Raw genomic sequence first — 24,540 nt, 5'->3', positions numbered from 1 at the left:
TCTCGGAGAGAAGGCCGGAAGGCCCTGCGACAGGCAGGACCTCTGGCTGTGCAAGCCCCGCGCCCGGAGCGGCACCACGCGGCAGCCGAGCAGCCCCGCCCCCAAGTCACGCGGTGCTCCCCACGGCCAATGGAAACGGTCCGCTGGCCTCCTCGGCGGACGCTCCCGGCCCGCGCGCGGTTTCTCAGCCAATGGGAGCGGCCTTCGTCGCCCTCGAGGCGGGGCGGGGCGGGGCGGGGCGGGGCGCGGGTTCCTGGGATGGCGCGATTGCGGGCCTGTTCTCACGTCGCGTTCCCTCCAGCGTAGTCTAGGCTCCTGCTCTGCCAACCGACTGATGATGGGGCGTCTGGGCGCCCGGCGCGGCCTGGAGTGGCTGCTGGGCCTCTACTTCCTCTCCCACATCCCCATCACCCTGCTCGTGGACCTGCAGGCGGTGCTTCCGCGCGATCTCTACCCCGTGGAGGTGAGGGCGCCGTCTGTCCTAGCCGCCGGTCGCCGAGGTTGGCGCCCCTCGGCGTAGCGATTGCCCCGGCGTCCCCGTGATCTCCCCTCCTCCGGCCTGGCGCCCCGCCTCGCCCACTCAGGGTTCCCTCCTGCTTTCCTTGGGTCCCGCCGGCGCTCCGGGCCCTCCTTACCCTTCAACTCGACTTCTTCCTCGGGGTTTTCTTTGTCCTTCCCAGCCGCTTCCCCAAGGCTCCTGGGGCCAAACACCTTGCTCCTTTTAAAGACAGTTCTTCCCTGGGTTTAAGACTCCCACACCCCAGCTCTGGTCAGTTGTCAGTATTTGAGGGAAGTAGCCTGGATGAACCAGTGTCTAAATTATGGACACATATTGGATTTGTTTTCAAGTTGTGTTTCTTGGGAGAGCTTTAAAAATACCGACTAATCCCAAAGAAATAACGCAAGTAGTATTAGACCCCTCTAAGGGACATTGGCAGAGCGTCCTGATTTCAAGATTAGGATCCAGCAACTTCAAAAGCTCAGAAGTAAACGACACCTTTTCAAATCGGCCTCTTTTATTGGGTTTGAGCAAGAATGATCACCTGAGTAGAAACGGAGGCGAAAGCCCCATTTCCTGGTTGTTGGAGAGCATTCTTTACCCCAAACTTTAATTTTTGCTTTAAATGCTTTTTATTTATTGAGTTTTATTTTCATGTCTGGACCCTATAACCTTCTATCACGGAATTCCAGTCCTCAGTTCTACACTTCTCCAATCTGTCTGCAGAACTACAGGCAAGCCTGATGTGTCTAGTAAAGATTTGATTTTACCTCTGTTTCTCTTTAAATGCTTTTTCTCTGCAGAGCAGGGGTTCTTAACCTGAGGTCCATGAACCCCTAATGGGGTATGCAAAATTGTGTGTGCCTTGTTTTCCATAGCTTCCATCAACTTTTCCAGGGGTCTGACCCTCCCCAAAAGGTTAAGAGCCACTGCTCAACAATAAACCCCCACTCCGTAGTCTGGTTTGTTTCTAACTCCAAGCATAAATGGGAAGACCTCTGACCTACCTTTTCCTGGGAAAAGTGTAGGTTGTGTGTGGCAAGAGCATTGTCTGGGGACTTGGTTCTTCCAAGAACTTCTTGAGTTCCTTGGGCAAGTCAGGGCTCTGTAGCTTCAACTGTCAAGTAGGAGAGAGATGAGTTAAATCACAAGCTCAAACATATACAAGATGTATTAGTTTCCTATTGCTTCTGTAACGAATTACAAAAATATAGTGATTTAAAACAACACGAATTTATTATCTTTCAGTTCTGGAGGTCAGAAGTTTGAAATGAGTCTTGTAGGCCTTGTTCCTTCTGAAGGTCCTAGTGGCGGATCTGTTCCTTGCCTCTTCCAGTTTCTGGTGGCTGTGGGTGTTCTTGGCTTGTGGCCACATCACATCAATCTCTGCTTCGGTCCATCACTTTGCTGCCTTTTCTTCTTTAGTCCGATCTCCCTCTGCCCAACTTTTATAAGGACACTTGTAATTACATTTAGGGCCCAGATAACCAGGATAGTCTTCCCATCTCCAAATCCTTAACTTAATCACATCTGCAAAGTCACTTTTGCCAAATAGGGTTACATTCATAGGTTCCAGGGATTAAGATGTGGATGTCTTTGGGATCCATTATTCAGCCTACGACACAGGCCCAGGTAGTACATGATCCTTCTAAACAGGTCATCACAGCTCCGCATTAGCCATTAGTTGCCTTGAAGAAAGGAGAGCCATGTCTGTGCAAAGTCTGTGTGGCCAACAGAACTCAAGCAGGCTGCCTGTTCACAATCTCTGATGTTATGAGTCCCTTTAATACTAGGCAGTCATAGGACTTCCCTGGTGGTCCAGTGGGTAAGTCTTTGCACTCCCAATTTGGGCGGCCCGGTTCGATCCCTGGTCGGGGAACTAGATCCCACACGCCTGCTGCAACGAAAATCCCGAGTGCCGCAACTAAGACCCGGCACAAGCAAAATAAATACATACATACATAGCAGTTATGTTACTCCAGGTAGCCAACCGTTCCAGACTTAACAGCTGTTGGTTTTCCTATCTTTTGTGAATGTGCCATTCCCACAAGTTCTTGCTCTCCACTCACAAAATACAATTAAAATGTTTCCAAAATCATAAAGACCCCATTTAAACTTATATATTTGATTTGGTAGTTTTCTCAGCTTTATTTTTTTAAGTTGACTTGTAGTAAAAGGTCAAGGGCCAACATAGGCAGGATCTGACCAGAAACTCTGTAACTGTGTGTGTGTGTGTGTGTGTGTGTGTTTGTGTGTGTGTGTCTATGATACTGTTTAAAGACCTTAGTAACACAGGGGCCACCCAGCTTGGAAGGCCTGTGTCTCTATTCACTCTTGTTGCTTTGGGGTGGGCAATGATGGTTTTGTTGCTTCTGTATGGGGAAATAATAATAATAAAAGCCCTGAGTTATTTTCACATTCTCTTTGAAAAATGCCAAATTTTAACATCTGTTGTGTTTTTCCTCCCTAAATAGAAGGAATTTCTCCAGAACTAAAAAGCTTGTGGAGATCACATAACGGTTAGGCTAAAATTTGCAAATATCTTTCTTGGTTTGAATCAGATCAACACTTTGAAAAACTCTTACTGTGAAACAGTAAGAATTTAGTTTGGATTAGAACATGGAGAGGATGGGAAGCATTTCGTAGTATCATCTGCAGCTGGGTAGCATTGCTTCTGTTAAAATACGGGAAAACAAGTGAGCATCTAGATGCTGAAAGTTTGTGCGCTCATTCTAAGAGGAGTGCAAGACCGTTCAGTAGCAACTTCGGTCTATAAATCCATGTGCGTAGGCCAGGTGAATATTTTAATGGATAACAATGATAAGTTGAGTCAAATGTGAGTCAGTTATAAATGGAAAGTTTTATTTTGGGGGGTCTTACCTAATAATTATTAATGACCAGTTGCATGCTGAGATTTTAATAGGATTAAATTGAACTTCTCCAAATATGTATTACATTCAGTTAAGTAATCTTAACATTTACTGTGTGCTAGCCATTGTTCTAATGACTGTAAGTATTAACTCTTTTTATCTTACCAACAGCGAGGTAGGTACTATAACTGGGAAACAAGTTTAGTGAGATTAAGTGCTTTGCCCAGAGCCAGTACTCAGAGCCAGGCACTCAGCCCCTGGGTACCATGCTCATCACTCTGCTTGGGGGTTAAGGGTGTTGACCCTCCAGTTGAAAATCCACGTACAGTTTATAGTCAGCCCTCCATACCCACGTTCCTATCTTCAAATTCAACCAGCCACCGACTGACCGTGTAGTACTGTAGTATTTACTGTTGAAAAAAATCTGCATATATGCGGACCTGCACAGTTCAAACCTGTGTTGTTCAAGGGTCAACTGTGTTTTAAATTTTGCTGTTATCATCGTGCAGCCCTTAGAAATTACAGTGTTGTACAAATCTGCCTGGATTTATGAAATAGGTGGATCTGAATGTATACGGATTAAACAGAAAGTGAAGTTCAAATGAACCAGAATGGCTTTTTTTTAAAATAAATTTGTTTTTGGCTGCATTGGGTCTTTGTTGCTGCGTGTGGGCTTTCTCTAGCTGCAGCGAGCGGGGGCTACTCTTCGTTGCAGTGCGCGGGCTTCTCATTGCAGTGACTTCTCTTGTTGCAGAGCACAGGCTCTAGGCGTGTGGGCTTCAGTTGTGGCACGCCGGCTCAGTAGTTGTGGTGCACGGGCTTAGCTGCTCCGCGGCATGTGGGATCTTCCCGGACCAGGGATCAAACCCATGTCCCCTGCATTGGCAGGCAGATTCTTAACCACTGTGCCACCAGGGAAGCCCAAATTAACCAGAATGCCTTTTAAATTCTGCAATAAATCTTTCAAAATACATCCTTCCAATTTTTTTTTTAAGTAAATCTAGAAAGCAAAGAAGGATCTTAAAAAATTTTGTCCAAGTTGCTTGTTTTACAGATGAGAAAATAGAGCCCAGGAGAGATGCAGTGAATATCTATGAATATTTTCTACCACATTACCATCCTGAAAAGTGCTTAGAAGGAAGCTAAGGATATTGCTGTGAATTTAAATTTCAAGTCAAATACAAATTCAAGATCACTTGGTCAATAAATTGATTATCTAGCTAAGGCCTTTTTGTAATTAATATTATGCTAACAGAATGTTTGTTTCTGGATGTTTGCTTAAAGCTCACTTGCAGCACAGAGGCCTCTATTTCACAATAGTGAGCCTTTATCTTTAGATTAAAAATTAACAGGGAAAATATCTTTGGATTTTCCATTGTAAGCCAAATGCTTATCTTGGAAGCTGTCTTGATTTATCATAATATCAAGATGCCATCTCTAGGAGGTTAAATGTGAAATGTGACAGACCTTCAGTAGTCTACGTAGTGTGGAGAGCCCTAGGCTTTGGGCTCTTAAAAGAGCACAAAATGGGCAGCCTCAAACCCTCCTGCTTCCTTCCCCTGCCTGCAGCCTCGTCTACATGGATCTGCATCTTTTGATTTGACAGTGTCATCACGAAGGTGGGGCCCAAGCTAGAACCGAGACCACTCACTCTCCAGAGTGAGGCAGAGTCTGTTCCTCTGCAAATATACTACTGATCTCCTAAAAGAGAAAAAAACTTTAGAATTAGGGGGGTAAAGAATGACAAGGAACTTGAGATTTGGGGATAAGTTAGATTGTCTAAAATTGCAACTTCGCAGAGGTTAGATTTACCTCCCTTACACTTACCCCCGCACCTCACCCCCCCAAAAAAGACAAGGAAACTTATTTCTGTATTTGAGGCAATCTGGCCCTTGGAGCTTGCTGTGCAGTTGCTATTTTGAAAGGACAAACGTCAGGATGGTTTTCACATCATTTCTTTATAAAGAAGGCTGTTGTTGGCAGATACTTCACGTTTGTGCGTTCAGCTGAGAGCCTACTGAGTGCCACATACTGTTGCTCCTGACAGTATCCACACCTGGCCATGTGTTATCACAGACATGCTGGGCTGGAAGAGCTGAGGAAAGCTGCTGGGAGAAGGTAACATTTGAGTTAGAGCTAGTGAGTTTTTATTAAATGACCATCTAGGCTGCACCACAAAAGCCAGCTGGGTGTGCCGTCTGCTGCCAAGGGAGCTGGGTAGTGAGAGGCTCTGCCAGCGGGTTGGAGCTGCTGAAGCCTGTCCTGCCAGGTAGCTGTATTCATTGTGATCCTCATCTTTTCCCAGCTGAGAAACCTGCGGCAGTGGTATACTGAGGAGTTCAAAGACACCCTGCTACAGAACCCCCCGGTGTGGTTTAAGTCCTTCCTGTTTTGCGAGCTTGTGTTTCAGCTGCCTTTCTTTCCTGTCGCAACATATGCCTTCTTCAAAGGTTAGTAAATGGGGAAATCCCATTTTTGCTCTGAAACCAGGTCCCAGAAATCTTTTGGGAAAGTTTTACCAAGGGAGAGGGGAGTGGTCCCTGGAGACTGTATGAGGGTGATATAGGATTGGTGGGAACGGCCAGGATAGATCTTGTATAGGGACATTAATGTGGCTCAGGCTAGTGTCTGTGGTCAGCTGGGCTGCAGGACTGCCTCAGTCAACTAGAAATCTCTCACACACATGAAACCTGAGGCTACTTTCAAGTTTGAACTTGTTCCTTTTTATCGTCCCTCCCCCCCCCACCCCCCCAACAGAATTTCTCGTTTGTTGGTGCTTTTACTTTCCTGCTTTGGGTATATCATACTGCCTTGTAAGAAGTAGCATCAAGCTAATCTCTAAATGGCTTAACTTCTCATTTAAAAATTATTCTTACAGTGTCCCCATGACGAATGCCTTTAAAAAGAAGGTGGCCATACCAGTGTTCATGGTAACTAAGCTTGTACAGCTTCTCTCCCACTGGAACCCCCAAGCCATCTCTTAGCAGAATCTCTTGATCCCTCTCACCTATATATAATTACTTAGCAAAGAGATGTTGCTGACAGGGCAGCCCCCGCCTCCTCCCCTTTCCCCAACTGCACTTTAGACCAACCTGGTTTAACTAGTAATGGCGATTTAACTGCCCTAGAGTTTTTCTGTATTAATTCTGACACCACCCAGTGTTCTTTGGCAGTCAGTGGCTAGGGCTCCAGCTGTCACATAAGTTTGCACCTTGGGCATTATTATATCACATCCAGTTTCCACTTGGTGCAAAAGGAGCTAGAATGATTCAGCTGAAGGGAGCAGGCAGAGACAGGGTGGAGGATGCTGTGGACATACCTGGAGCCATGAGCAGATCTAACCCTTATCTCTTTCTCTCCTCGATGACCTCAGGAGGCTGCAGGTGGATCCGCACCCCTGCAATCATCTACTCGGTTCAAACGATGACAACTCTGATTCCAATCCTCTCCACATTTCTACTCGAGGATTTCTCCAAAGCCAGTTGTTTCAGAGGACAAGGACCTAAGACTTTCCACGAACGACTACTCCTTATATCTCTCTACATGCCCTACTTTCTCATCCCTCTTATACTTCTGCTTTTCATGTTGCACAACCCCTACTACAAGTATGAGGAGAAAAGAAAGAAAAAATGAGGAAAAATCACCCCGGGTCCAGGGGAGAGGTGACCACAGGGCAGTTTCCTGTTGGACCCAGTACCAGGAAAATGCTCAGAACCCATGTTTTCAGTAGTATTTGAAACACACCAGCAGCAACACACAAGGCCAAGGCACTGGCAGGAGGCACATCAAGCCCTCATCTTCCAAGGGCACTGGCATAAACAGACCGATCACCTGAGGATGAGCAGAGGGGTGTGGGCTAGGTTATAGGGAAGTGGTGCCAAAGGCCTCACTGTGTGCCCAAGTGCCATTGTAGGATTACTAAAGGCAGGACCAGACCAGACACCAGATAAACTTCCAAGCAACATGGCCTACTTGGCATGTTCATGAGTCATTTGATCCACAGTATACATGTGACTAACCCTTTGACTCATGACTCTACAGCGTGTCACTGGGGTGTCTCAGGCCATTTTTAAGCTTGAAGCTGTGCCTCTGTGATATTCATTAAAAACTGTTTTCTTGTCCCCACACCTAGGTGGGGGTGAGCTATTCTGTAAGAGGGTTAAACTTAGTTTTCCTTAAACGTTCAACCTTGGCATGACCTTCAGTCAGAAATGGGTCAAATTGGAAGGTGTATTGTTTCTGTCTTAAACAGGTTGTCCCAGGAGAAGAGATTTTTTAAAGTCTCCTTGTTTATCCTCTTTCCAAGCCTCAGTCTTCTATTACTTTTTACAGACCACCTAACATAAGTTCCTTTGACATCTGTTGTCTCAAACCTGCGCTGGAGGTGTCCCTCCTACTGGATAACTTCGTCCTACCGAATAGTTTAATAATTCCTTCCTGTCTCATTCCCAGTCAAAGGCAACGGGTGGCGGGGAGCTGCGCATGACAGGTCCAGCGTGTGCATACAGGGTCTCTTCACGTTAGTACTTGGTATTCTGCTAGCTTTCTCTAAATTCATACTCGAGGCCAACTCAAAAAAAAAAAAACAAAAAAACTTGTGAACACACATGGAAAATGGTAGATGCTGGTTCTGGTTAGTTCCCCGTTTTCGCCTGTTTTGCTTACAAGCCCTCATGGTCTGATTGTTGGGAGTATCGTCTGACTCTTGTGTCTGGTCAAAATAAAGGTAGCTGCTGACCACTGCCTGGTTTGTTTTGTGGACCAGGGGCTAGAGAGTCCAGGGTTCTCTTACAAAAGGTTAAATGTACATTTCAAGGGCACCAGGAAAAGAGGTAGATCAAGCCATTTGAAAATAATAATTTATTGCTTTTCCTTCCAAAGCTTTGTGAATTTACAAAAAAAGTTTATAGGCCGCTCAGTTCAGACTGTGAATGCAAGAGGTGAGAACCTGGACCACAATGGCCACTGGGTGTTCGCCTGCAGAGAGGCACTGACGTCTGAAACAAGCTCCCCCAGATTTGTTTTATTGCCTTCAGAGATGCTGCGTTCCTCACACACCATCTCACACAACACACTTGGGTCATCAGTCAAGTCACTGGATTGGTACAGAGGTTTTTTTGTTTTGGGGGTTGTGGGGTTTTTTTCTTTTTTTTGCCCTCCTGCTAGAAAATGAAATTTTCAGTTCATTTCTGAAAAATAAATTGGTCAATAAATTCATTTTGTTCTGCTTCTACTTTACACAGAGCTTCGTATTCAACCCGATACCTGAAAAACAAAATTGTTAGAAGCCCTCAAAATGGATGAAATAAACCATGGACTTAATTCTTCTAGAGAAGAATGTTAAGTGATTTAGATGATTCCAAGAAACGGTGTGAGTTCAAAATGAAGTTAGTGAGGGCAAGAAAGAGAGAAAAAATAAGAGGCAAAGCCCTACCTAGGGCCACCCATAAGAAGTCTCCAGCCCTGCGAGTCTTCCTTTCAGAGAGCCAGCCAACTCGGGACACTCACTACCTGAGTGTTCGTGCTCTCAAACTACTAGAGGCTGTCTGATAGTGACATTTTTTCCCATGAAATGTAATTTTATTTTTATTTTAATCAGGATGACAAGTTAAGACACTATTCCTGGGAGAACGATGATGAAGAATAAGAACCAGAGGTGACCATTCAAAAAGGAAAAATAGAACTGCAGTTCAGTAAAGAACTTGCTTTATGTCAGAACTTCTTACCTTTCAAGCTGCATTTTCTTTTCAGCTATTAGTGCCTGGAGTTGCTGCTGTTGGGCTTCTCTCTGTTTTGCTATAGATTTGAGCAAGTTCCGAGCACCAATGGCCTAGAAAAACACGATACTGCCTAAGAAAGCCATGGCTTCATTAAAGTCCTCAAGTGGGGAAGGGACGCTGCCTGGGGCCGGTGGAGGGTGGGGCTCAGCGTGGGGAAAGTTGAGCCTCAGAGCTTTAGGAGTCAGTCAGAAAGAGGCTTAATTAACCTCACGATCCCAAAGTGCCTGGTGAGAACGGAACTGCAGCTCTGACGCAGACCTAGGAGTGTCCCCAGAGCCTGGCACACGGTGGCCCATTTGGTGTGCCATTTGTGTCCTTTGCCAAGTCATCTACACTCTGCACGCCTTCATTTTTTCATTTATAAAATGAGGGTAAACACCTATCTCAGTGATGACGTGAAGATTAAAGGAAACAATGACTGAAAGTACACTGGCATATAAGAGTTCAATAGTAGGTTAACTGGACCAGGAATTATTTCAGGTGTACAACATAATCATTCAATATTTGCATGGGTATTCTTATTTAAAATCTTGTTCTAATTAAAGAATCCCCGCCCACCTTCCCCTACCCCCCGACCCCCAAATAAGTCAAGAGGGCAGAAGGATGAGAGGCTAGTGAACCAGGCCAAGATTTAGACAAAACTCATGCTGATCTTACCTTCATCTTCTCATTTTCTGCTTCTTTTGCAAGTTGGTCAACAAGCTCAATTAAACCACCAACTATTTTCTGAAACTGGCCAATTTCTTTTGGGGAAAGAACAAAACAAAATGTTTTATTTTCTCAGCATCACCACTCTCCCTCAGCATTCCCTTGCAGCAAGAGGGCGGGGCTAACTGCGCCTTCTAATTTGTGTCAGAAAACGTTTGGTGTTTGACACCCTTGGTCTGAACCTAGAGAAGGGTGGCCAGGTGCCCAGAGCTGGACTGGGGCATATTTGGATCTTGAGGCACAAAGGGCTGTGTTCATGAAAGAACCGCCTCAGACGTGAACACTGCCTCTAGACAAGCCTCAGATAAGACACTAGATTTCAGTTAATGGTGGGGTAGGGGCTTTCCACCTATGACCTGAGCTAATAAAAAGCTCAAAGCATTTAAGGACTTAATCTCGCATTTGCTTTTTTCAATGTCCTTGGGTGTAGTGGAACCCCATGTTACTGAGGAGTAAACTAAGGCCCAGAGGGTAGGACGACATGCACACAGCAATCAGAAGACTGGTGAGAGAACCCACGCTACCTTTCACCAGTCAAGCTCTCTCCACAGCCTACAGATGTCCAAAAGCTCAGAAATCCCTGCTCTAGCTAGATCTGCTCTGTATTCACTGCTACTGGGTTTGCTTGGCTGCTGGGACAGGAGGCATCCCGGGTATCTCTAGCTAAAAAAAATGAGTCTTTTGAACTGCCTCTAGAAATTTTCACTCCAAATAATGGCAAGTCAGGGACTTCCCTGGCAGTCCAGTGGTTAGGACTCTGCACTTCCACTGCAGGGGGCACGGGTTTGATCCCTGGTCAAGGAACTATTTATTTACTTATGGTCATGCCCTGAGGCATGGCAATCAATCAATCAATAAAGGCAAGCCGGGCACTCAGAACACTATTTCTCCCAAGAAATCAAATCATAACTCCACTTCCCACCCCCAAGCCATAGTTCTGAAGTTTAAGGTTCCTGAGATGGCATATCTAAACAAATACCCTCCTCTCTCCATTGCAGTGTTTGTTTCGATTGGTGCTCTGGGACTACACAAGAAGGCAGGTAGACAAGGTGGGTGGCACATGGGAATTCATGAAGGCCAGGCTCAACCTTCTGGGAGCCAGCAGCTCCACTGTGGCAGGGCCAAAAGCTGCAGTCCGGGGGTGGGGGCGGGGCACAAAGCTGAGTGGCACCATGTCTCCCCAGATGACACTCACTGTCCACAAAGTCCTTGCACTCTTCCTTTAGCTCTATGGTCTGCTGGGTAACCTCTGGGTCCAACACCCGCAGCTTGTTCAGCTCATCAAAGTGCAGCCCTGCTTCACCCAGGATGTCCTTGGCCATGGCTGTAAAGAAACCAGCCCCAATCCCCGATCACTTCCCAGCCACTCAAGGAAATGCCTGCTTCCAGCCCAGCCCCACTCCTGGCCCCGGACACCAATGCCAAAAACCCAGACGTTCCAAAGGCTCCCCCTTCCCTCTGCCTCTGCCTCTCTGAGCCTCACCTGTTTCCTTTCCAGCTTCCCTAGAGAAGAGCAGTCCTGCTCTGAAGGGGTAACAGTGTCAGCCAGGAAGAGGTGTGTCATAGGAGCAAGGGTCAGGAAAGAATAAACTCCAGCTGCTTGTCACAGGCATCGTTCATTCAACACACATTTCTTGAGGGCCTACTACATGCCAACACTGCTAGATGCTGGGGGTAAAGATGAGTACAACATGGTGCCCGCCCTGGAGGAGCACAGAGTTTAGCTGGAGGAAGACAGACATGTACACTGAAAAATAATACTGTGTTAAGTGCTTTTACAGAAATATCACTAAAGCGTGGAGGAGAATAGAACAGTTAACTTGGGGTGAGGAAGTGATATGTGAACTAAGTTGTGAGCCATAAGCATATTTATTTAACCACAGCTATGTACCCAAAAAGACATAAAAGAGCTTTTCAAATATAGTACAGGAACAACATAAAAGTAAAAGAAAATCTGAGTGAATTAAAAATTAAGGTTAAAAAAATAAGAAGCCAGGTGTAAGAATATTACCCAAAATGTATGCCACAGGCACAGCTGCCTGAACTGGGACCCAAAGGGGTCAGTCTCTTTCTAGCAGAAAACACAAAAAGAAGTGAAATATCATCAAGAACATACCGATAAGGAGGCCAAGGAAAGGCATTCCAAGCAGAGAAAACAGCCTGGACAAGAGCATGAAGCCAGTGGAAGGGCCTATCCTGCCTAGAAGATGAAAAGACAGAGGATGGAGCCGGAAAGGTTGGATGGAGCCAGATCAGAAACACCCTGTGTGCTAAGCTAAGGAGTTTGGCTTTTTTTTTTTTTCCATAGACAAGAGAACCAGCAGAGATAACTTCTCCCTTCCCAGGCCACCTTGCATTCCTGGTCCAAAGGTTGCCTCAACTCTGGGAAGGAAACACTGAAAACTCACCCTCGTTCTGGCTTGAACACACACACAAAATAAAATAAAATAAAAATAAAAATAAGAGAGCATATGCCCTGTCTAAAAAGGGAGGCAATGCTACTGAGGCCTAGCCATTGGCTGCTATACCAATTCTCACACCCCAGGTGTTCCGAAGGCTACCACAACATGGCCCTGCGCCAGCCCTTCCCTCCCACCTCCCCCAGCCTCACCTGTTTCCCTTCCAGCTTCCTTAGAGAAGTTCTGTTCTGAATGGGGTGATTCTGCGAGTGACTTCCCGGGGTAGGTGTGCCATAGGAAAAGCAATGGTTAAAAAGAATTAAGCTCCATTCTTGCAAGAACTGATTTTCAAGAGGACCAGAAATCCAGATTAATATATGAAATCTGATTTTTAAAGGAGAGTATCTAATTCAAAACTTTTAAGCAAGGAAAAAAAAAAAAAAACATCCAACACTGTGTGGGCCAACTAATGTATGTTTGGCTGTGTATGACCGTGGTCCAGAGCCTTTGGCCTCACTGGAGCCCATTCAAGTAAGTTGGCTAGCATCTTCATTTTGAAACATTTTAATCATCCAGAGCTCCCTTATAATTGGGCTTTTTAAAAAGATCTGTCTTCCTATTTGTTCTATTTACACATATAGTCTAAGCATTTAACACCTACCAGCTGATTAATTAGAACAACTGCTTCAAGTAACCTGAGTGCACAAAGATCTGCTTCAACTTCCGCTCTCTTCCCTGAGAGCTTGCATTTATTCACAAACATCTACTGAGTCCCTGCTCTGGGGATAGAGAAGTGAAGAAAATGCTTTAATGCTTTAGCTTCTGACCTCTGGACAGACAGTAAAAGGATAATCATGAATTGTGATAACAGTATGAAGAAAAGCACATGGTGCTACGTGAAGCCGTGGCAGGAGGACATAATTCATATGTAAACAAAATTACAAAAAACATTTGTAAACAAAAGTCTTCTGAAAAAGTGACACGCTGAGACCTAAAGGGTGTCCAGAAGTTTTTCAAGTTAAAGGGGGAGGAGGTATTCCACGCAGAAGGAAAAGCATGTGTGAAGATGCTGAGGCTGTGAGAAATTTGACGTGTTCCAAGAGCCAAAAGGCTAGTGTGGTAGAAACACTGAGCATGGGGAAGAGAGAAACGGAATGAGGCGAGGTGGGGAGGCTAGGGCTGGGTGGCGGAGGGCTCTGAAAGCTGCAGCGATGAGCCTGGATTTTCTCATAAGGGTAATTAATGGGCAGCCAGCAGAGTGGCATAGTCAGATATGCCTTTTAGAGAGATCACTCTCACCCAGGATGGAGAATGGGTTGGAGGGAATAAGAGGATGGAGCTGCAACTCTCTTGTTCACCACTGTTACCCGAGCATTTGGCACGGTGCCTGCACAGAACTGGCACTCAGCAAATGTCTGTGGCATGAATGACTGTGACAACAAACAGAGCAAGCTGTTTCAGTAACCAAGGCTTGGAGCGGAAGAAAAGTGTACCGATTTGAGATGTTTTGTAAGTCGAGGTGATAGGACTTAGTAAAGGATGATTGAATGCAGGGGTTTGAGGAGGAGTGAAGGAGAGTCAGGCAAGATTCCCGTGTATCTGGCCGGAGCCAGCTGCACGGTTGGAAGGCACACAGTTGAATGAGATGGGTCAGACCGAAGAGGAAGTGTAGGCAGAGGGTTCCCAGCCGACTACGGCATTCTCTCCCAACTACCACCACACGCGCACCTGAGGAGCACCGGGCACAAGAGCCGGACTGAGCTCCCTGAAGATCAGGGTGGTAACGCGCTCTCCACCCCCCGGCCCCCCGGGCTCTTCCGGACCCACGCTGGGCGCTACGAGCAGGCTCCATCCGTGGGGTGTGGGGAAAATTAGGAAGACCTGGGTGATGGAGCTGGCTGTCTTCACTACGTAAACTCTTTGAACTTATCTGAGCCTCAGTTTCCTCCTAAAATGGTTGCGAGCATCAGCGCGTAAAGCTCCAGGCCCTAGCCGGGGGTAAAACCGCTCCCAGAGCCGGGCGGAATTCCCACGTTTCTTTCACCCTGGGAAGGCTTTTCCTCGGGCCGCGGGCCTGTCAGGCTCATCTCGCCCCGGGCCCGCCCACGTCCCCCGACCCGAGGTTCATGGCTTACCTGTTTACCCCACCGCGGCGGCGGCGGCTGCGACCCAGGCTGACGTCGGCAGGCAGCTTCTCGCTCCGGTCAGTGGCAGCCGGCGCCCTGCTCGCCAGCCTCAGCAGCGGCCACGGCTACAGGACCTGTTTACGCCTAACATCACTTCCCGACATCGTAAGCCCGTACACCCGCAGAGCCTGCTGGGAAACAGAGGCCTGAGAGGAGAGATGGCTGCCTACAAGACCCAGAGGCCTTTGCGCCGGAAAGGCTGCCGGAAGTAGCCGTGCGCTCACCGCGGGATTCTCTCAGGGGCTCCTCCCTCCGCCCTGATTGGGTGCTGGGCCTGCCCCGCCTTATAGTCTCAGGCTCCCGCTGGCTTGGGGCGGAGTCCGCGGGTAGAGGACGGGAGTTTAAGGCCCGGGATTGCTGGAGGGCAGGCGGCCACAGTCTAGGGGCGGCACGGTGTCGACTTGCAGCCCAGCTGAGAGGAGAGGCGCCACCTGGGAGGGTGAGAGCCGAGCCGGCCCATGCCCTAGGGGAAGGGATGGACGGGTCCTGGGCTGAGCAAAGAGAGTCCCTCCCAGTCCTGGGGAAAAGGCGTGGGACGGCGAAGGGAGGTGGAGACCTGAAATCCTGCCCTGGGGGTGGGTGTCAGAACCGGTCTCGGTTTCTCGATAGTAGGGAGGGGTACGGGCTGGGGAAGACTCTACAAAGGCCACCGAGAGGTTGGGTCTCGATGAATTTCCCCAGACCCTTTGGATAAAGCATATGATTTACACCTTGGGTTTCTGCTAGATCCGCCCTTTCTAACCAAGATCGGCTCCTCCCCTCGCCATCCCCAGTATGACGAATTTCTGGGACCTTCTTTCCTTAGGACCCCACCTTGTAACACCGCCGTGGTTGTTTGTCCTTTATTCGTCTTGGGTTGCCATTCGCTTCGCCGAGTGTGACACGGATACGCCCCTAGCATCCCCAAATATCCACACACAAAGTCCGGAAGGAAGAGCATTGAGGCTCTCAGTGGAAACTTCATTCTCACCGGAGTTACTTTCTGGGGCGTCACCTGCCACAGGATTCCTGGAACCCATTGGCCTGGGCGGAATCTGAGCCGGTGGAATCTGAGCTGACGTCATCCACGGGCTCAAAGCAATTGCTTTGTTGGAAAAGAATAGATTAGCTTGGATTTGTCTTCCTCTGTTGGCAGCTGCCTAGCCTTTAGTGAGCTCCTTTTCTCTGATCCTGGGGAAATTGGGCTAGACACAAAATACATAGGGAATTTGTTAAAACCTGTTAAGGAGTGGATTTATTCCTTTGGGGTGGGCAGAGGAAGGTTAGGTGACCTCACACTATTCAAGTTTACTTACTGATTGAGCAATCTGCCGGTGGGGGCTCATCTCATCCGTACATGACAAGCCACCAAAGGAATTCAATATTTCATACAGCACCTGCCCTGGGCCTTCCTCGGACATTCCTCCCAGGGACCTACCTAAATCTTTTCGGGGACAATTTCAGTCTAACAAACTGACAAATACTTTTAAATGTGCATAGCACTGTGCTAAACACTGTTTGGAGAGTGGGGCAGTAAACGTGGGAAAACCAGTGCACTTCTGGGTTACACTTAAAAAGAGATAACGAGGTAAACTTCTGCAAGCTCTGATGATGAAATGAGGTCATTTCACTTTTTTTTTTATTTCATTACCAGCACTGCAGTCCAAGCCTTTATCATCTCTTACCTAGACTACTGCTTCCTCCAGTCTTCCCACTTGGTCTCTTGCACCCTTGCGGTCCATTCTCTACACAGTAGCCAGAGTGATCTCAGATCATATCACTCCCCTGCTCTAAACCCTACAATCGATTCCCATTGCAATTAGTATAAAGTCCAAACTCTTCAGTGTGATCCGGCCCCTGCCTTCCCTGAGTTTACATCCAGCCAACTTCCGCCTTCTTTCTATGCACCAGCCATCTTGGCCTTATTTCTGTTCCTAAAATTTGTGTCTGACTGAGGAACTTTGCACTTACTCTTCCATCTGTCTGGAATGCTCTTAGATCTCAGCTGGAAAGTCACCTTCCCAAAGAGGCTTCCTATGGCTCCCCATCTAAAATAGTACCTCTTCCTAGTCACTCTCTGTTTTGTTATCTTTATTACATTTCTCACCTTCTGGAATTGCCTGCTTATTTATTCATTTTCTTGTTTGTTGTCTTCCCACTAGAATGTAAGCTCCACGAGGCTGACTTGTTTGTTCTCTTCTGTATCCCCAGTACCTGGCACAAAGCAGGGGCATGATAAATGCTAACGCTTATTGTTTTTTTTCTTGTTAACTGACATTATCATGCTTCTTTGAACTCCTTGAAGTCAAGGACAATATCTTTTCATCTCTTTATCCCTCCTGCTTAACTTGGTAGGTACTCAATATTGTTTTATTGCCAAATGAATTAAATGAGCTGATATATATTAAATGCCTAGAATAGTACCTGGAACACAATAAACATGCAAAGAATGTTTGCTTTTTGTTTTCGTTCAGTGAATGAATTTTAGTGATTCTTTAGAAGGCCAAAACACATATAGAATTAGATCATAAGGGGTGATCTGGCTTTGCCCTCCTCTGCTTTGCTTGCTTCTCCCTCCTGTGAACTCCCGTCAGTGTTTCAGTTTCCAAATCACCTAATTGTTTTTAAATTTATCATCTGGTCTTTTTTGGCCTTTTCTCCCCATTCTTGTTGGGCAGGAAGAGAGAAGGAGATAAGGCTGGACCTGTTCTCAGGAAAAAGAAGCAAAAATAGCCATCCTGTAGTTGTTCTATCCTGAAAAATGGTGACAATTTCAGGAACTTGGGACAGGGCTGATGCCAAAAAGGTGAAGGTCAGGAAACCTTGGCTGGAGCTAGGGTAACCTCTGCCAGGAATACTGGCTGGCCTACTCCAGCCTGGCTCGATCCATGTTCTCCTGAAGCTGCTGTTACTTGCCTTTCTGAAACCAGACTCTGGGTGGTGCTCAAAGGAAGCACTGGTGCAGGCTGCTCCTGAGCCTAGAATCGTTAGAAAGGAAGTGCATCCTGTCCCTCAGACTCCTGGGAAACTCCTAGGCTGGCTGGATTCCCAGTAGGTTTGGCCGGAAATCTTGGATCCTGGGAACACTGAGAAGAAAACAACTGGAATCTGACTGGTGGATCCCCAGGGTGAGGACTTCTGCTCTGCCCAGTCTGTTCCTGGAGCTGTCTTTGAATAGCTCCAAGAGTTTACTTGGCCTCCTTGCCACCCAGAGCTGGGCCAAGTCTCAGGGAGACTGATGAGGTGACCAGCATCGGGTTCTGGGAGACTGTGCTCCCAGACCTGGTTCCTGGTACCATGAAGAACAGCAGGAATGTCTTTTTTGCCATTGCCTAGGGCTTTAGCCTCGCCAGGGAGACTTGGGCTCATAAGGAGAGAATGACTGGATGGTCAGTGTTTCTCTTCCTGTTGCCTCCTGGCTGAGGGCTCTCCTCTGCTGACTCCTGTCTTCTCTCCCATCTCCTGCTCACAGCGCTGAGAGTATGAGGCTCTGGCCTCCCCTGGCCACTCACTCGTGACCCTTCCACCACGGCGGGGCCTTCCAAGCCAACCTCCTGCCGTGTGGTGATCTACCTGCAGCGGGAGATGTCGGGGGATACCTGTCTGTGCCCAGCGTCAGGGGCCAAGCCCAAGCTAAGCAGCTTCAAGGGAGGAGGCTTGGGCAACAAATACGTCCAGCTCAATGTGGGTGGTTCCCTGTACTACACCACCGTGCGGGCGCTAACCCGGCATGACACCATGCTCAAGGCCATGTTCAGTGGGCGCATGGAGGTGCTGACCGACAAAGAAGGTGAGGTGCTGGGGCTTGTTGGGTGGGGTGGGGAAGGAAGGAGAAGTTCCTGAGGAAGTGATTTCAGGGCTTGGCTCAAGCCTGGCAGACCTGGAATCTAGATTCATTTTTCCTGTTCACCTAGTGCAGGACTCCTTCACCTGGAGTTCTTAGTAGAGCTTCAGAATTCTTTGAAGTTATACATAGAATGTTGTGTATTTACATATTTTCCAGGGAGAAGATCCATACTTTTAAAAATATTCACATAGGACTAGATTCTCAAAAGAGCCATTGCCATAGTGCCTGGGCAGCGGGCCAACGGCAAGCAGGGCCAGGTGTTTCTGTGTTGCCGGGAGGTGGGCCCGAGCACTCCTGAGCTTAGACAAACTCTGTGGGCCTCCACAGAGCCTGGAGGGCCTGTGTCTCCCACGGTATGTGCCAGTTCTTGGCTTCAGGGAGGAGGGGTGAAAAGCAACCATGGACTTAACAGCTGGAGGTTCTGTTCCCACTCCCGTTACCCAGTGCTGTGGGCTCTGTGCCCCTTATCAGCTGCCAGCAGGCTCGTCAGGTGGCCTTTGCCTGCTACCTGCTCTGAGGTACCTGGAGGCAAACAGTAACCCTCTGGGGCCTGTCTGAATCCCTAGGCTGGATCCTCATAGACCGATGTGGAAAGCACTTTGGCACCATTTTGAATTACCTCCGAGATGACACCATCATCCTCCCTCAAAACCGTCAAGAAATCAAGGAACTGATGGCTGAAGCAAAATATTACCTTATTCAGGGGCTGGTGAACATGTGCCAGACTGCCCTGCAGGTACGGAGGCAGAGTCGGCCGGGTTGATGAGGTCGGGATGGGCCCCCTCCTTCAGGGAGGTAGAGTCCAGTTCCTGGAAGGCCACGTGTCAGTACGATTGATGAGTCCAAACCTAGTTAGACACACCAGCTGTTGCCCAGGCCAAGCAAGCTGGCAGCCGGTCGTTTTTTAAGGTGACGGACTCGGGCAGTGTGAGTAGACCGTGCTTCTAGTTTATCTGCCTGGATATCTGGATTTTAGGCTTCTGGGAATGGGGGTCTGCTTGCCAGCTGGCAGTTCTATTGCCAGGGGCCTCCTGTCTCTCTCTGATGCCTCCTCAACAAGTAGGGGGTGGCCATGGCAGAGGGGCTCTGACGGCTCCTGGGGAAAGCCTGGCTAAGCCTGGCAAACAGAAGATCTCAAAAAAAGATTCTTGGCTGTGTGTCACCCAGGACAAGAAGGACTCCTACCAGCCTGTGTGCAACGTCCCCGTCATCACATCCCTGAAGGAAGAGGAGAGGCTCATCGAATCCTCCACCAAGGTACTGGGACCTCCGAGGGATCGCCAAGGGCCGCGGGCTGGGGGTGTCGGGCCGTTGGCCTTCATGCTCTCTTCCCTCACAGCCCGTGGTGAAGCTGCTATACAACAGAAGCAACAACAAGTATTCCTACACCAGGTAGGGGGGGCACCTGATGAGGGGGGTGTGCACTGCCCAGGGAAGGGCCACAGAAGCAGCGGGGAGGGCCGAGCAGACAGAAATCGGGCAGCAGACCCAAGGGAGGCCACCCGCACGCCTGGCACAGTTGGCATGAGTCTGGGTCTCGGGAAGAGAACATAGTAGGAGGGAAATCAGAGCCAAGGCATTTGGAACTCAATGCGGGGCCCTGGCTGGGATGTAGATGGGACTGAACATGTAACAGCCTCTTAATGTGTGTCATGTCAGGCAGCGGGCCAGGTGTTTTCCCTGCATTCTCTATGGGCTGGAGGAAGGCTGGGAAGCCAAGGGGCTGGGACTCCTCCTCAGGCAGCCCTCGCTCTTCATAGCTGGGCCAGTGTCCCCCTTGTCCCCCAGTGGCCTCTCAACAGGCCATAGTTAAGTATATGCAGGAGGCTGCAGGCTCGGAGACCCAAACCCTCTCAGGGACTCCCCGTGGGCAGACATATTGCCAGCGTCACACCCCACAGCCAGGGAAGGGGTCCTCCTGCTGAGATGGCAGCGAGCCTCCTTCCTTCCAGCCTGGTAAGAGGAGACCTCCCTCCCTCAGTCCTCTCTGCTTTAACTTAAAACCAACTCACCTCCTTTTCTTCACAGGCCCCCAAACCCGAAGGGGGCCCCATGACCCTTTCTCTCGCTGTCCCTCTGGCATCTTGACTCTTCCTCCTTTCATGAGCACGACAGCGGAGGGGAGGAGAGATCCCGGCCAGCACCCGCCCCTGTGCTGGGACCTCCCTCACTCCCAGTCCCCCGGGCCCTCACTGGTTTTTCAGCAACTCCGATGACCACCTGCTGAAAAACATCGAGCTGTTCGACAAGCTCTCCCTGCGCTTCAACGGCCGTGTGCTCTTCATCAAGGATGTCATCGGCGACGAGATCTGCTGCTGGTCCTTCTACGGGCAGGGTCGGAAGCTGGCAGAGGTGTGCTGCACGTCCATCGTGTACGCCACCGAGAAGAAGCAGACCAAGGTATGGGGCTTCTGCCGCGTGAGTGGGGCTGAACCTGTTGCCACCGGGCATAACATTTTGCTGTCTTTTCCAAACTTTTCGTGATGGTCCTGCTCAAGGACAAAAGCCAATGCGTGGGGTTTAGGGAATGGTATAGAACTCTGCTTTGGTCAGCTGAGAGGCAGGGCTGTTGACCAGCAGGGAACAGCCTGGTGCCATGGGAAGGACCGGGTCTTTGGAGTTGGCCCAAGTCAGATCTGAATTCTGGTCCCACCAATTATCAGTTTTCTGACTTTGGATAAGCCATGTAAACCATCTGGGCCTCAGTTTCCTCATTAGAAATCTGAGAATGAGAGTGTGAGTTTAACAGAGCTGTTATGAAAATGAGAGTTCTTTGGAGAAGCAGTGCAGGGCAGTAGAAATAGCTGTTCAGATCTCCTCTGGCCCCCGCTGGTTGGGTGCTTCTGGTCAGTCAGCTTAGCCTCTGCAGTGACAACGCAATGCCAGGCACATGGAAGGGATCTGATAGGAGATAGCTAACTCTCTTTGCCCCGGCTGCAAGCGGATGGTGCCTCCCTGGAGAACAGCTGTGCACCCGCACCCCGCCGCCAGTGTGTTTTGGAGACAGCAGAGCATTGCTGGGGTGGGAGGGCAGCTCACCTCGGGGAGAGCTGTGTGCACGTGAAGGCCTCAGAGCAGCCAAGCTTTTATTTTTCATTTACTGTGTGTCAGGCTCTCTGCTAAGCATTTTGCATCTTTCATGTAATGTTCACAACAACTCACTGAGGTAGATGTTCACATGTGGAAACTGAGGCACAGCAAGGTTAAGTCCAAGGCTCCACAGCTAATAAGTGGGGGAGCTGTATTTGTACCTAGGCCTGACCACAGAGCCAAGGCCATAACCTCTACACACACTAGTCCATTGGTCTAGGATTGGGTGAGGCAGGGGAAGGGTGCTAGCATTCCACGTCTCTGTGTCCGTGGAGTCCGTCTCCTCACGCCTCCTTCAGAAGAATACCCCCGCCCTCCCTCTTGAGATAGAAAGTCATGTCTCTTGAGTGAGTTCTGGAGGCCTTATGGAGTCAGCACAGGGCCAGGGGCCCTGACATGCTGCTCCTCTTTGGGGTAAAACTTCATTCGGTCCTCTCGTCCCCCTTGCCCCAGGTGGAATTCCCAGAGGCCCGAATCTATGAGGAGACACTCAACGTTCTACTCTACGAGACCCCCCGAGTCCCTGACAACTCCCTATTGGAGGCCACAAGCCGGAACCGCAGCCAGGCGTCCCCCAGTGAAGACGAGGAAACCTTTGAACTGCGGGACCGTGTCCGCCGCATCCACGTCAAGCGCTATAGCACTTATGATGACCGGCAGCTCGGCCACCAGTCTGCTCATCGTGACTGACAAGACCCTCCCGGAGTCAGGGCACGAGATACCCTGTCTCCTCTCTTGTGGAACCCCGCCCCATTGGCCACCCCACGCTGCTGCTGGCTTGGGTCTCTGCTCCAGCACCCAGAGGCATGACAGGCCTTGCCTGGGAGGTCAGAGGGCCTGAGCAGGGGAGGGACTGCGTTTCTTTTCCTAGCTCCCTGAGCACTTCAGGATGACTGAGTCCCAGCCCCTTTGCTCAGCATCTCCCTTTCTGCCACAGGGAGCCGCTGCTGCCCCTGGGCTGAATGAACTGACCTGCCCGCCCCCCTGCCAAGAGCATTCCCCTTGGCCCTTAGCTGAGCACCCCTTTGCTCAGCTAAGGGGAGGCCTCAGGGGAGGCCCATGGGGAATGGGTTCACTCTGTGGGGAAGGTGGCTTCTGGTGCTGTGGAGGCCCAATTTCTTACCGAAGGTGGGGCTTCTTTTTTCCTAAGGTGTTTAAGCACAGGCTTAATGAGTTTGGTTTTTAAAAAATAATCTAGGAAATGACTAGTTTTAAGTCTAATAATGAGGAGACTGGGTATTTCTGCTCCAGGGTTCCAAGACCCTGGGTAAAACAGAGCCCTCGGCCCTTTTGACGCCTTTGGGATCTGTTTCTGTAAAGCACTTTGTACTTTTATTCAGGAGATTTGTATTCTGCCCTGACCCACGTCATCCTTCTCTGATCCTAACCCCCTTTTCCCTGTAGAATCAATCTGAGGGAGGGGAAAGAAGCAATAAAAAAAAAACTGACCATCTTTGGCTTTGCCAAACTGGCCAAGCAGCTGGCCCAGAGAGCACTGAGGGGGTAAGGATGTGTGAGTTAGGACCAGTGGTCCTAATAACACCCCTGTAAGAAAGGATACTTTGCCCCTACATCTTAGGGTCACGTACTGACTTCTAGAGTCTTACATGATTGCTGTCTTTGATTCTCTTGCCCTTGGCTCCAAGGCATGCTGTCCTCACTTACTCTAAACCCAAAGAGCCATCACGGTGGCCGGGAGGTGCTTGCAGCCAGGAGCATGAGCTGCAGCAGGAAGGCTGCGGAGCCCGTGGGCACCACACCTGCCTGCCGTCAGCTGAGGACAGAAAGCGCAGAGCCCCACGTTCCTGGAGGCCCTGTGCAGAGGCAGCTGTGCTTGGCCATACATCTCCCTGCCGTGCATCCATGCTATTGGTTTTGTGTCCTGGCTGGGGAATGGTGGTTCTGCCCAGTGGTGAGTCCCTGAACACAGGATAATGTGAGTAGCCTAAGAGCCTTTAAAGGTTACTTCATTTTTCTTGTTGGGTACTTGGCTGTGGAGATGCAAGCACTGGCTCTTGGGCAAGGGTGCAAGTTCCTCTTCAGGGCTTTGGTATTCATTCCCTTCTGTTTGGCTTGGCCCTTAGGAGGCTGCTTATCCGAATTCTTTTCCAAAATGCCGCCAGTGAGGGAGCTGTTCAGCCAGCCTAACAAAGCAGCATAGCACTTAGCAGTACCCACTCAGTCAGGAAGGGACATAGCTTACCAAGTTCATGTCTCTTTACTCTTACTATAGCTAGGTGGCTCTTCACGGCTGACCCCATGAGCCTATGGGCAAATGACAGGCCAGGGTTAGCAGACACTCACAAGGACCTGAAATGACATGGTGGGGCAGGGGAAAGGTGACTTTAATTAAGCATTTTTCACTTGTCGCTGTCTTGAATGTATAAAGACTTCCAGGTGAGGCACCTTGGTGATCAGCTACAAACGGTTCTTCCAGCCTTCACTGGAGTAACAAGATGAAGACAAATCCATTTCTTTGACCGGATTCTGGCTTTGGCTTTGTGGCTTTCCCACAGCAACTAGAATGCTTCTGCTTGAGGGCCCTGGTCTGTTTCCTCAGCTGCCTTCCTGAAGCCCTTTAATACTCAAAGTCCCAGCTCCCCACTGAGGCATTTTAATGCTTGTCCTTTGACCTCCCCAGCCCCTGTAGCCTCTCTTCACTGCTTTGACATTCAGATCCTCAGCTGTCTCAGTGGTGAGTAGTCTTTCTGGGACTCTGGGCACTTACGTTGTCCAACTGAAAATATCTCTTTGGTCTTTAAATATTGAATACTAACATTGAACTCACTGAAGTAATCTTAGCTTTTCAAATCAGACTGTGGTGTAAGGGTTTGGGGTATTTTCTTTGAGTTTCCCAGCCCCACTTAGAAAGCAGCTCTTGGCTGTGTGAATTTTTCAACTCTGAGCAGCCCAGGGGAATGTAAACAAAAAGTGTAGATGAAGGTCAAACCTTCTTGTCAGTTTCTGAGAAAACTGGAAGCCTGCTGTTAACTACATGGACCAGGATTAGGTTCTAATCACTGTTACCTGACCAAGTTCTGCTTAAAGGATGGCACAGGTCCTGACATGACAGAACTCCTTTATCATGTAACTACAATTCTCTGTTGCTCAACATAGGTGATGGAAAAAAACACTGATTTCTAATAAAATTGTGTTACACTTCAGTGGTACAGAGCTGTGCT

General features: G+C 48.8%; 3 protein-coding genes across 8 annotated transcripts in view; 2 read left to right on the top strand and 1 right to left on the bottom strand.

Moving 5' to 3' along the window:
- Window positions 1-244: 244 nt before the first annotated feature.
- Window positions 245-24,540, top strand: part of TMEM97 (transmembrane protein 97) — a 40,090-nt gene continuing 15,794 nt past the window's right edge. Inside the window, exons 1-4 of one of the 3 annotated variants that reach the window (XR_004347364.1) lie at window positions 246-463; window positions 5,675-5,819; window positions 6,743-7,487; window positions 10,584-11,031. Coding sequence is in view for 1 of the 3 variants with exons in the window: in XM_032615878.1 (XP_032471769.1) it covers window positions 335-463; window positions 5,675-5,819; window positions 6,743-7,002 (534 nt within the window). In the remaining 2 variants the exon portion in view is untranslated. Of the gene's footprint in view, window positions 464-5,674; window positions 5,820-6,742; window positions 8,111-10,583; window positions 11,032-24,540 lie in introns of those variants that run through there. The other 2 variants (XM_032615878.1, XR_004347365.1) reach the window with 2 other exon arrangements.
- On the bottom strand, window positions 8,515-14,570 carry IFT20 (intraflagellar transport 20). Its single transcript, XM_032615879.1, is given in 9 exon segments — window positions 8,515-8,634; window positions 9,096-9,199; window positions 9,807-9,892; window positions 11,053-11,181; window positions 11,341-11,368; window positions 11,371-11,581; window positions 11,974-12,057; window positions 12,469-12,529; window positions 14,392-14,570. Coding segments are annotated over 6 exon segments (480 nt in total). The 5' UTR covers window positions 11,422-11,581; window positions 11,974-12,057; window positions 12,469-12,529; window positions 14,392-14,570; the 3' UTR covers window positions 8,515-8,552.
- On the top strand, window positions 14,684-24,522 carry TNFAIP1 (TNF alpha induced protein 1). 4 transcript variants are annotated; one of them, XM_032615875.1, is made up of 8 exons: window positions 14,684-14,881; window positions 15,248-15,591; window positions 17,894-18,211; window positions 18,835-19,004; window positions 19,436-19,525; window positions 19,608-19,660; window positions 20,473-20,668; window positions 21,812-24,522. In XM_032615875.1, exons 3-8 carry the CDS (start codon window positions 18,007-18,009, stop codon window positions 22,046-22,048), a joined length of 951 nt encoding a protein of 316 aa, XP_032471766.1. In that variant the 5' UTR covers window positions 14,684-14,881; window positions 15,248-15,591; window positions 17,894-18,006; the 3' UTR covers window positions 22,049-24,522. The 4 variants fall into 4 exon arrangements, with proteins under 4 accessions (XP_032471766.1, XP_032471765.1, XP_032471764.1 ...); XM_032615874.1 differs by having other exon boundaries at window positions 15,248-16,009; XM_032615873.1 differs by having other exon boundaries at window positions 14,685-14,881; window positions 15,248-17,549.

The sequence above is a fragment of the Phocoena sinus genome, chromosome 20, assembly GCF_008692025.1.
Source record: "Phocoena sinus isolate mPhoSin1 chromosome 20, mPhoSin1.pri, whole genome shotgun sequence".
NCBI classification, from domain to species: domain Eukaryota; kingdom Metazoa; phylum Chordata; class Mammalia; order Artiodactyla; family Phocoenidae; genus Phocoena; species Phocoena sinus.
The sequence above is the reverse complement of the archived record's forward strand: the minus strand, read 5'-3'. Positions and strand labels throughout refer to the sequence as shown.

Coding starts and splice junctions, on each gene's coding strand:
- TNFAIP1 (XM_032615875.1), top strand. CDS start 18,007: ATGTCGGGGGATACCTGTCTGTGCCCAGCGTCAGGGGCCAAGCCCAAG. Junction 19,661..20,472: donor AACAAGTATTCCTACACCAG/GTAGGGGGGGCA, acceptor CTGGTTTTTCAG/CAACTCCGATGACCACCTGC. Junction 20,669..21,811: donor CCGAGAAGAAGCAGACCAAG/GTATGGGGCTTC, acceptor CCCTTGCCCCAG/GTGGAATTCCCAGAGGCCCG.